The sequence below is a fragment of the Phalangium opilio genome, unplaced genomic scaffold (assembly GCF_054372755.1).
Source record: "Phalangium opilio isolate 3A_F unplaced genomic scaffold, DU_Popi_V2 ptg000031l_1, whole genome shotgun sequence".
In the NCBI taxonomy this organism is placed as follows: domain Eukaryota; kingdom Metazoa; phylum Arthropoda; class Arachnida; order Opiliones; family Phalangiidae; genus Phalangium; species Phalangium opilio.
The window spans coordinates 13,660,198-13,672,265 of NW_028324158.1; the positions used below are offsets into that span (position 1 = coordinate 13,660,198).

The 12,068-nt window shown below is 34.9% G+C and overlaps 1 protein-coding gene across 2 annotated transcripts in view; it reads left to right on the top strand.

Annotated features, from left to right (window-relative positions):
* Window positions 1-339: 339 nt before the first annotated feature.
* Window positions 340-12,068, top strand: part of Gycalpha99B (guanylate cyclase 1 soluble subunit alpha 2) — a 40,896-nt gene continuing 29,167 nt past the window's right edge. The window contains exons 1-2 of one of the 2 annotated variants that reach the window (XM_089870628.1): window positions 340-870; window positions 940-1,334. In XM_089870628.1, coding sequence (XP_089726754.1) covers window positions 867-870; window positions 940-1,334 — 399 coding nt within the window. In that variant the 5' untranslated portion in view covers window positions 340-866. Of the gene's footprint in view, window positions 1,335-12,068 lie in introns of both variants that reach the window. The other variant, XM_089870627.1, reaches the window with a different exon arrangement.

A 12,068-nucleotide genomic window follows, 5' to 3' on the forward strand; every position in this document is an offset into this window, starting at 1 on the left:
TGTATATTTTAAGGGGCTTGATTAAAATGCTGCAAGCCTTAAAATTAATTTGATTTACTATGTCCAGTATCTGTTATTATATAAATATATTAAATCACTAACATACTACGTATTAATGTATTTAAAAAAGACCTTTCCGGTTTGGATGATTAGACGTAAAATATTGAAGAATGTAGCGGTAATCTCTTAAGCTTAAGAACAAGATGCTCGCCTACATCACGTGAATTTACACAATTCCCTGGTGAATATTGACCTATTATATCTACAAGGAAAAACGTAAGACTAGGTATAATTTCCTTTAAACAAATTAGACATAAAGAAGGCGGGAAGGGGGGGAGTAGTAAAAGTCCAAACAATCTCGTTGGATGTCGGCACGATCGAAGTGATAGAATCCCTTAAGACCGTTGCTGCTGTATAAGAGAAAACGGCGGGAACTCTCCAGCTGAGGATAGCCTCGGTATACCCGCTTTTAAACGTCCAAACGATTCCTCCGAACGAGGTAGACTGGAAAAGATTTTCCCGCTCGCGCGTCCTAAAACGTTCCCGCCAAAAACGTGAGCCACACGCGCCCTTTTCATTATTATATATTTCTCTTTCAACCCATAGATTCCTTCGAAGCACGTGCCAGTCTTAACCCTTTTTAAATTGATAATTAACTACCTAAAAATCTGTTCGTGACAACGTCTAAATCTTTTCCCGGCGCTATTTACAAAATCTTGGGCTTACACACACCCATATACGATAATTAGCGTTAAAGAATTACTATAGGGATGTTGGTCCCTAAACAAAGGAAAAGGTGAGCGTCGGAGGCCATGCATAACGCGAGTAATTACGGACTAATTACTCGAATAGCGTAAAGAAAAACTATGGGTATGGGCTGTCCTTTCAAATGCGCCGGACCTAACCCTAATACTCAAGCTGTGGGACCCCTGTCTTTAGCTACCATGGATCGTAACGGTGACGCCACCGTGTCTGGTATCAAGAAACAGCGTCAAAGTTGTCCGAGAAACTTTGGTGGTGGTGGTTCGGGCGTGCAGGTGGTAGATAGGGGAAGCCCCGTACCGAAAACTGCCTCGGAAAGTTGCGCTGGCCAAACGGGAAAGAGTACGGACCTCGACTCGAAACTTGGTCAGTCCACGGTAAACGCGATGAACGAGCGAAAGGACTCGAAATCGGCTCCTAAACCTCCGGATCCGGGAGGGCCAAACGACGGCGAACTACACCTATCACCGACTGATGATCTAACCGAAACAGAAGGCGCTACCACCCTAGATAGCGTCAGGTTGGACCTCAGGGGTTTGAGCCAGGCTATAAGGGCGCTATTATATCCGACGGTAAGCCAATTTCACATTTTTCCCCCAAATTTTTAAACGCGTTTTTAAAACGTTGAGAAGGTGTGCTTCGTTAGTTTACAAGATATATTGGTAAACAATAGTACTAAACATTTAACAGTGGTTTCGAACTTTAAATAATTAGGTTGTTTACAAGCCATTTAATATTCGTTATAGGCTCAATTCAAACAGAAGCATAAAAACATCCAAGAATTTTCTTTAAATGACACTATAAGCGACGGTATAGGCCTAGTATTTTTCGGTTCAAATATTTTCAAATGACAAGTGTTCAAGACGCGATAAGACGTATGTAGCTCAACTTGCACCACGGCGCTATAACTTTATAACTTGGTCTGTGACGCGTGAAATGTCCCAAATGTCAATATTTATCCATTTACTTTCTGACATGAGGGTTAAGAATCTTTCAGACGTTCACTTGTTGAATGGAAGAAAAAAGGCCCAAACGTAAGCTTGCAAAAACCCTTAACGGAAATATTTTACAAGTTCAAGTGTCTTGTTACAATTCTAATCTTAATAGAGGTCGTTTCATAAATTTAATTAAATGGATATTTATATTTAAAAGTTACCATCTTTAAATAGGTCAATAATCCTCTCAGAATTTCTTATAAAAAATACAAAGTACCTTAAAATTGAACCCCAAAAATTCTGAGAAAAACTTGATAATTTAAAAACTTCAATTTTCAAACTTAGAATGAACTAAAATGTCAAAAGAAAATACGGCTTTTTCCAAGTGAATTTTGATACAATCTAATATTACAACTGAACTATACGGGGAAAAAGCAATTTGAAAAAAAAAAAAAAAATTGAATCCCTAAAAATATGAGAAAAACCGATTTCATTTTGTTTATTTACTTCTTTTTCTTCTTCATATTTTCAAAAATCGTAATATATTCAAAATGGAGAGTGTAAATAAAATCAAAAAATATGATCTATAGATAAATATTCGATTATGAGAGAGAAGTACCTAGGTTAGGGTTCGAATCACTAGCGAAGGTCTTGGGTATGGAGAGAGAGAGAGAGAGAGAGAGAGAGAGAGAGAGAGAGAGAGAGAGAGAGAGAGAGAGAGAGAGAGAGAGAGAGGATAAGCAAAGAGCATCGCCTCTAAATCCTGTTAGCTCAGGCTGTGTGTAACGCGGAGGAATGGGAAATTTCTAGAAGGAAATATTCAATTCCTTCCTGGGTTATTTTCTTTTCTTTTTTTAAAGTTAGCGTGGAAATCTTATACTATAGTATAGTTAGGCCTCTAAATAATAGACCGGATGGTTGTAGAACTATTTTTACCTTTATCTTTAATAGGTATTGAATAATGATGGAAGATATCGAAGTTTTACTTTAACCGATACCGATTTTAACAGATTATCGAAATTATTCGAGCTAACCGATTATTTAACCCAATGAAACCGATATCGACCGATTTATTGATCAGTTATCAATCGATTTTGACCGATTATTAATCGATAAATTAGCCTTGGACCGATTAACTGGTAGAAATCCGTAAATTAAGCCCATCACTATAGTATTAAACCATAAATTTAATTAATAAATAATTCTAAGGAACGATAAATAGACTTAGCACAACGTTTCTACGTATTCCTCAGCCACCTCGTCTATAAAGAGTTTACGTTATCTGTTAGACAGATCACGAGAGAACTGCAGTAGCACGAGCGCGGCAAAAAGGGACAACGTATACATCCGTTTCAGGCTTAGAATGAACTCAATTTTCGCATAGAAAAAACATAGAAATTTCAATTGGAAACAAGCTCATTTTAAGAGTGGAGTTATCTATGAGGCCAAAGGTATATTTCGTTTCTAAGGTTTCCCTATTCCTCCCTGGAGAATTCGGCCTAGCAGGGTTTACCCAAGATTGCGATACTGTAAGGATTCTTGCACTCTTTGTACGCTACCTTTTACAACCCAAATTAATACGTTACATACGTATTTCTAAGCCTGCAATCGTCTACAGAACTGGTACGAAGAGAAGAAAAAAAAACTGCAAAATATTCAAGCCTCTAAAAATTCTTAAGTCTACAAAATTGTACCTTAGAGCGAGATAAAAAAAACTTCAGGAACTCTGATTGGTTTGGCGGTTGTTTATACGTAACTGCGGCAAAATCAAAGTGTATACTTTGAGTTATCTCAGGTATGACCTCGGAACTTAGTTGGATAAACGTCATGGTTTGTTATAGCACGGCGCGTTGGTATAGGCTCAAGTTCGACCGTATTCACTAACCAAGTGACGTGACGTCACTCCATCTCATTTAGAAATTTGAAAACCAAGGCCTAACAAATTTTCAAACTTATCGAGACATAATTTCCATATCAAAAATCTTCAATTAAGAGATGCTAAAAATAAGTACTCACTTCTGTTTGAAGAAATTTATATGACCTGTTGAATAGAGCGAAACTTCCGGTTTAAACAGCTTCCTCTCTGTCCACGTCACTCTATTTCTCTTTACTTCCTTGATTTTAACACTCGGGTCAGGCGATTAGAATGACGTCAAAAACACCAACAGACAATATTGACTTCCAACATAACAAAATTTGCATATTCTGAAATGAGAAAACAGAAAGGCTTGACATACACGAGCTAGAATTGTATACAGACGCGTTAATAGGATAGATTGACAAGCGTAAAAAAAAAAATAAAAACACTCTAATTTCCGGAGCTGCCTCGATTAAACAAAGTAGAAAAGGGTAATTGTCTTAAAAACAGACTGTCAAAAGAAATGAAGACACAAAAAAACCTCACAGAAATATGAATAAAACCATAAGTTCATAAAGATATGTTCACCATGAGTTTGTCACTGGTAACTTAGAAACTGGAGCTTGTCATGAAGTGAGGGAGGTAGGTCATAGATTCGAGGTAAAGCGACTCCTGGTGAGGTGCAGTCAAAAGCTTAGTACAGACTAAATAGGACCTAGATGGAAGTCCTGCAAAATTAACCACCGAGTGTAGGACTTCAATTCTCGCTTGTCGTTCTCGAACTATAGCTTGAGCTGTAGTGTCATACTTATTATTTAACATATCTTATAAACTTATGATAAAACTTAAACCGACGGATTAAAATCGCGGTAGTGCAGAAAAGAAGTATTTAATTTACTTTTTCCCCTTTAAATATCTGATCTCTTTTACCGTTTTAAAATTAAAGTTAATACGTTTATTAACTTATCAAACAGAGAACCTTTCTACAATAAAAGATTTAAAAGTATTGAAGACTCGAATATTGGTTGGTGGAAAACGCATAACGCAATTAACTTTAAGCTATACCTTCTTCCATCTTTAAGTAGATCAAGTCTAAATTTAGATCTTGAGAAAAAGAAAATTATGGAAAAGCATAAAACTAATTTTCTCTGAGAGACTGCAGGGTATATTTCCTTTTTTTTTCATACATACTTCTTTGCACCCAAAAAAAATAATAAAATTGGTGCTCGGCATAATTAGATAGCTTTTTGCAAAAATTTAAGCTCTAGGAGATTGGAAGGAAGACGTGTGTATGTGGGGATGGAAGTTACTTCCTTTCAGTAGCTTAAAACTTACGGATGAATGGATTTCCGCCCATGTATAATCTCTACAAAGTGTTTTAATTAGGCGAACCTAATGGGATTTCACTAGACATAATACGTATAATGTATGCATATACCAAGGAATGGATCCTCGGAGAAGGGAAAAAAAATTGATTAAGGCGTTTCAGCATGCACCTTTCTTTTTTTATGAAGTATATACAGCTTTCTTTCTAGCCAATCATCGCTTTACTTTAATATAACGTTATCCATTTTAATTTATCTTTTACTAAAATGGAGTATTAATCCATCCAGGAGTGGTTGCTTTATTGGGAATTTTGGCAGCAAAGACCAGTTAGATAGAGCTTAAAGGTTACCAGTTGACCATCAAAGTCAATTTGTTTACGCCTTTGTTGTCAGCTAGTCCACATAACTGCGTTTTTTAAAACGTCATCCAAATGGATGATTGATTTAAATATATCACCTACAGCTTAATATAACATCGAAAGACCCAAAAATTCAAAATAGAAGATGAAAAATAGTAAATAATTTTAGGAGAAGTGACTTTTAGGACTTAACCGAATTAGAAAAAAAAGTGATTCAGTCAGGAGCAGGTCTGTATACTTTCGCATCGAAAGGTGCACGTTTCACACCTTTCCCAGTGAGTGAACAGTTCTATTTATTTTAAACATAAAACCTCTTTCGTGAAAGGGTTGGTTTTTCGGATAAAGTCAACTTTAAAGCCAAACCGGAAATGGATGGATTGGAAAGAAAAGGTGAACTTACATCGCAACTTCTCACAAAAAGGGCAAACAATTTGAATAGAGCTTTGAAACTTCTTATAAAACTTTCCAAAGAGTTGAACTATAGTATAAGGTATCGATGGATGAATATAAGTTTCAATCTGCGCGCTGCGTAGAAACATTCAAAAAAAAAAAAACCTTTGAAATTGGTTGAAGAAAGAGAAGGCGCGGGAAAAAAAGGATTTGGATTTCGTAGAACTTTCTTTTCTTCAAGTAGCACGTGATACGTAAGAAATAAATTCGATTGGTTTAGCCAGATCAAATCCTATAGAGTAGCATAGCTTCACTCCTCCCTCTCTCTCTCTCTCTCTCTCTCTCTCTCTCTAGCGTTTGCATATATTGACTCGGTAAACTTTTAAGAATCTTATTTTATCAAATACATCCTAGGAAATGAATCGAGAAATGTGTCTATAGATAAAGACACGGACTTTGTAAATTGTAATTCAGCAAAGAAATATTCCCTTTTTTTTGCAACCAGCGTGATCTTATGGGACTGCGTCTAAATTACTTGGACAGGTCCCCTTTTCTGCACCGATATCTAAATTAAATTTATTCCTCAACCACCTTTATATAATAAAACCCGAATCGTAACTCCATATTCATTCTGAAAAACTCTTGATGAATTCGGAGAGTTTTGGGAATCAGGAAACAAGATACAGTATTTCCGGAAGGAGCCAGGGTATAATTCCAGTTCTGTACATACGGAGTTACACTGGGATAACCTGGAATAAATTTCTCGTGCAGCACGCGAAAAAGATGAGATTCAGCGGACGTAAATGGCTCCTTTCTAGATGTACATTAACGACCATCTTACGGTACGGTTACAATGCTACTCAAATTTCGTTGCTAGTCTAGAGTCGCTCATCGCCTTAGCACGAAAGGAAAATGCGTTTATTCGTGATATAATTCCCTCCAATTTTTTGCCCGTTTTCCAAGGTGCTAAGAAACTACTCGCCCAATTTCATAAATATTTAAAAGGACCTAGCAAAGCGGCTTGTGCGGTTTGAATTTTTATTCCACATTTTTGAGCTCTAGACGATTGTTTTTGGAATGAGTTTTTTTCTATTCTTACCTAGTTACTTTATTCACTCTCTTGAAAAGGAATAGACAAACCTACTAGTAAGAACTACTTTTTTCTTTATGAGTTTTAAACATTATGTGTTACCACGCCGCAGTTTTTGTAAGACTGTAAACTGATGACGAATACGAGTTCAAATTGTTTCAAAAGATGGAATTGTTTTCTTGTATCGTCAAGTACCGTTTCTTCCTCGTTTAAAATTAACCTTACACAAACTTTTGGAATTGTTTTCCCTTTCGAAATGAGGTTTTAAAATTGCATTTTGTGTTTGAGATGGAAAAATATTTTTAAGCCTTTGTTTTTGAATTTTTTTAAATTTAGCACGAGCGCGAAAAGAAGTCGTAATGTCACGAGCTTTATGAATAAATTACTGTTCGTTAAGAATTGGTTTCAATTTTCAATTTCGCGCGCTTGAACAATTGATAGAGAAATGTCACGTGATTAATAAATAAGCTTGATTTCACGTCAGGTAGATTTTATCCTCCATTTTCAAAAGCAAGTCGTAAAAATTATATTGATCACGATATGTTTCGATGGAAAATTAGAATAAAGCATTAAGACTATAAGAGATTGTTTGAAATATGTCGGATGAAGAGGATCGCAAACACAGATTGAAGGAGAAATAGCGTAGCAGTAGGCGTCGAGGCGAAAGCTTTTAATGGAAACAGGCAATTATCTCGCTCGTAATTTCCCAACAATAACGAAGGGGGAAAGATTTCCCTCTTGCTAGATGCAACTATCAAATAACTGACTCCAGCCAAAATAGAAGACTTAGTAGATGAGATGAGTGAGGGGGTAATAGCTATAGAAACTCCACCTGACTTCCCTTGACCCTAACCCCTCCACACGTCTCAGCCATAACATCTACTACAACTTATAAATAACCCCAAACTGGATAACTTTGTTCAATACACGCTATATTATCTTAGCCCATTAAAAGTATTCGAGTGAAGTGATTTTCACTGCAAATTATTAATTTTACCGCCTCTTTCAAATGTGTTAAAAGTGTACTGGGCTTTTCTTAATGGTTTTGATATTATGACCCAGCTAGGCCGTAGTAGCACCGATCCCTTGATCTACGATTCCATTTTCCATCAGTAATGATTACGTCATTAAAAGTAGGTAAGGAACGAATGAAAAGGTTTTAAATTAAGCAAAGCCCTTAAAGGTATGCGGGAAAAGGGTTAACTATACGGCACGTTCAAAGGAGTTTGATTATTAGTGTCGAAGCTGTTTCTGATGTAAATTGGCACTTTTCCTTCGTAATTTGGGTGGAAATTATACTATTAAAACGCCAGGAATAGCTTCTCCAGCTGTCTACCTCTAATTTACAAGGTGATCTCTAATAGTAATTAATATGTTACGGCGGAAATTTAAATCAAAAGGAGTTATACCGTTCGTTTTGCAGTAAACGTATCTATTCTCAATAATAATAATCATCAGATTTATTTAATTACAAACTGTACCTAACATTTGTTTTTAGTGTTAATGGATAAAAATCAATAAATAATACCATGAGAAACAATACATTCCACGGAGTAATTCCACCAAGTTTCATTAAGTTATCATTTAAAATACGGTCCCCATAAATAAATTAAATTTATAAAGTAAAAAAAATTAAATTAGTATGCCTGCCCATAACTATTATTTAAAAATTATCTTATAAAAAAAATAATATGGCATGAAAAATGATGCATTCCGTAGAGTAAACACTCCAAGTTTCAAATCCCCAACAATTTAAAAATAACCCCTATAATAAAATAATGTTTTGACGAAATAAAAATTAAATACTTAAAAAAGTTTAATTCATTTTAAATGCGGTTATCCAGTTAAACGCCTCCATCAATAAATTACAATCTTAGTTTAGTTTCTCTGCCATAATGAATTGAAATAAAACCCAATTTCAAGTACTTTCATAGCAGAAGGGAGTATACACTCGATTAAACTCGGGGACTTGAATTTGGCATTGAAATATTAAGACTCAATTCCTTCCAGCATTTAATCAGTTTCGTTTCCATTCAATGAATCCAACGAAATGGTTTAAAAAAGGAAATTTAAATTAACGAAAACTATTACGTACCCTTTAGTAGGATACCAGCTATTCAATAAACGATCAGAACCCAAATAAAAAATGACCATTCGAGTTTAATTCAGTGGAAAACTAATTGAATTCGTTCAAAGTAACCCCAGACTTAACGCATAAAAAAGGAGCTTACAAACCCTTTCAAGGAAAAAAGAAAAATATATATAGTTTCTTAACACTTTGTTATATAATAAACGATGAAGGCTTTACAGAAATAACTGGGTTAATTTTTTGAAGCTTTACAAGGTTTTAAGATGGTACATTCAGCCTCGATATTTTAAAGGAAAGAAAAACACGTAAAAATCCGATCTGAAAAATTTCTCAAAAAGATTTCGAGGTCGCGGATAAAAATAAATGTACCTGCACGTGAATGGAGGTGAAGTGGGATACTTGCCTAATCAATATGCCTTTTCCCATCATTCTAAACGATAGAAAAAACTTTAGTGGTCAACCCCTCGGTTTGAACACGAGACTGAAGATGAAGGATACTTCCCTTATCAATGTATATACTTTACGGAATCCTTTCCAGTCATTCTAAACGATAACAAACTTAAGTGTTCAACCCCTCGGTATGCATTTACAATCAGATGAGACTTAGGGGTCTTTTTCTAGGATACTTTATAATACGTTTTTAGGGGTATAGGTTCGTCTCTTGTTTCTTTAATAGGCTCTGATAGCGAACGAGAAATTGGATGGAATTTGAGATAAGAAAGATGGTTCCAACGCGTCTTTCAGGAGAAAAATATACTAACTGTTTAGTTCAATACTTTGAAAAATACCATGTATTTCCTAGTAAAACATGTAGCGTGAAATGATACCCTTTTTGGGGTAACGCGCATTAGGGAATGAAATTGCAATCGCAAACAGAATGCGAATACCCAATATTTGAATCTTTTAATGGTATACAATCTCCAATAGGTAAATTTACCCCTTTCGTTAGTAGACTAAAGTTACGTCGTTTTTGCAATTAAACTTACTTAATCTACAACACAGATACGTTACTTTTCTATTTTAGGAATTGTCTAATAGAGAGTCTGATGCTTTACAATTAAACTAACGATTCAAAAGGTTTTTAGGGATAGAGAGACCAAGGCATGCTCCGAAGACCTTGCTGGCCTGAGTATCATTAAATGCACTTACTACTCACTCCCTTTTCAAAGCAATGCCAAATTAGAGGAAGAAAAAACCTCATGGTATTTCAATCTATTAAAGAGTGGGATGTTCTTAAGCCTTGGCCAATTCAGCGTGGTCCTTTTATGTAGATGATCCTACAATTTGCGCGAGCTATAGCCTCGAAAACGAAAAGGCCCACCATGTATAGTTTTCGTGCGGTTATCAAATTTGCAACTAGCTCCTAAGAAGCGATAAGGACCTCCATTTTGGTTTTGGCCAATAATGGTAGGCAGGTAATTAGGCCGGTTGGTTATAAAAGAAAAGACGTAAGGCGATTATATCATAACGAAATATTGAGCTCTTTAACCTTACATGGAACCTTTTAAACTTTTAAAAGCGGTTGTCATTAAAAGTTACTATTACTTAAAAGCGAAACCGCGGTTCTAGTACTTAAGCCTATTTTATTTAACAACGTCTTTACATTATCACGAATCGATATCATTTTTAGCTTTATATTAATATATTTTTATATATAAGTATATCAGGTATTTAATCACCGGCTATGAATTAATTATATATTCAAGGAGAATTGAAATACATTCCTGATATTGAGGTATTAAAAATACCATACCTAAAATACCAGTGTATTGCGGGTTAAACATTTCTACAGGGGCTATAGAGTTAACAATGGGTAGTTTGCCCCTAAATGTTGGCTATCCCACAACACAACCAAAATCCGATAAACAAAAAATAATTATAAACCCAACCAGTTAATTAATTTGAAATATTTTCCATTAACTAAATTAATCTTATTTTATATTATATTTAAGTTAAATATTAATTAAATTAAATTAAATGGCTTGACTTTCCAATAAAATTCTTAAAAAAAAACTAATAGAGAGTTTTTAAACCACAAGTAAAAAAAATTCAAAAAGGTTCTTCTAAAAAAAAACTTCGCAACCTTTTGTAACTTACTGATTTTAAGAATTCGTTTGTTTCGCAAAGCAAGAAAGAAAGAAAAACTAAAGTATGGTTTAGTTTATAGGTCAAAAAACGTGCCCACCTCGTTTTGGGTACTGTATTAGAATTTTTGAAGAAGAGCACAGACCTTGATTAAAGATAAAAAACTACATAACCCCGAAAAAAGTTTTCTCTGCTATCTTAAGAAAAGATTTCGTTCGTCCCAATTTAAATATTCTACAGAACCAAAAGCTATAAGAAACGATATGTCTATTCGATTCTAAAGGTATACGGTCCAACTTTAACTTCATTGACTATAAAAATGGATGGGGGTGTCTGTAACGTTTCTTATATACAAAATTCTCCTTAGAAACCAGCAAAACCACTTTTTGCATCACCCAACAGCTATTACTAGATGAGATAGTAAAGCATCTATTTTAAAGTAAAAACTTACCCCCCTCCCATGTAGTATTTCCAGAAGAATACCTTAAATTCTCAGCCATTTCATCTACTACTATCAAAGCCATTCCCTAAAAATGAGCTAAGAGATCGTTTATGAAGATTGACGCCTAAATTGTTCACCAAAAAATTTCTGAATAGCAAAAAACCTACTCCAACCCCCTAACGTGCCATGGCAGTAAGGGTAAGGCAGTAAGGCAAGCCACTTAACCGGGCAAAAAAGGGTTCTAACAGGGCTCTACCATTCACTGTATTGGAAGATAACTTTGAAGTGCCATTACCCTATATAGGCCGAAATATTAAACTTATTGAAGATGAATTTTTTTTTGAGTAACTTAGGATGACGGTCTACTTAGTTATAATTGATGAGGTTTCTTAAACTATGTTATAGAAGACCGACCGTACAATATCAAGGTTTTTTTTCCAAAAAAAAATATACACCATAGAATATTCTTACAAAGACGTTATGCTCCTTTAGACCAAAAAAAACCTGTTCTTTTTCATAAAAGTACTATTTTAATTTTTAAGGGGTAATGTTTTGATAATTATCTCGGTTTTATTATTTTTTATTAGCCTGTATAAATTAACAATCAAGTTGGAAAAAATATATATTTTTTTTTAATATTTTCTATGGGAAAATATAATGGCGCCTGTTGGGTTGCTTCACCTCTTAACACTGCTGTATTGAGTGTTAAACATTTCTACAGGGGCCATAGAGT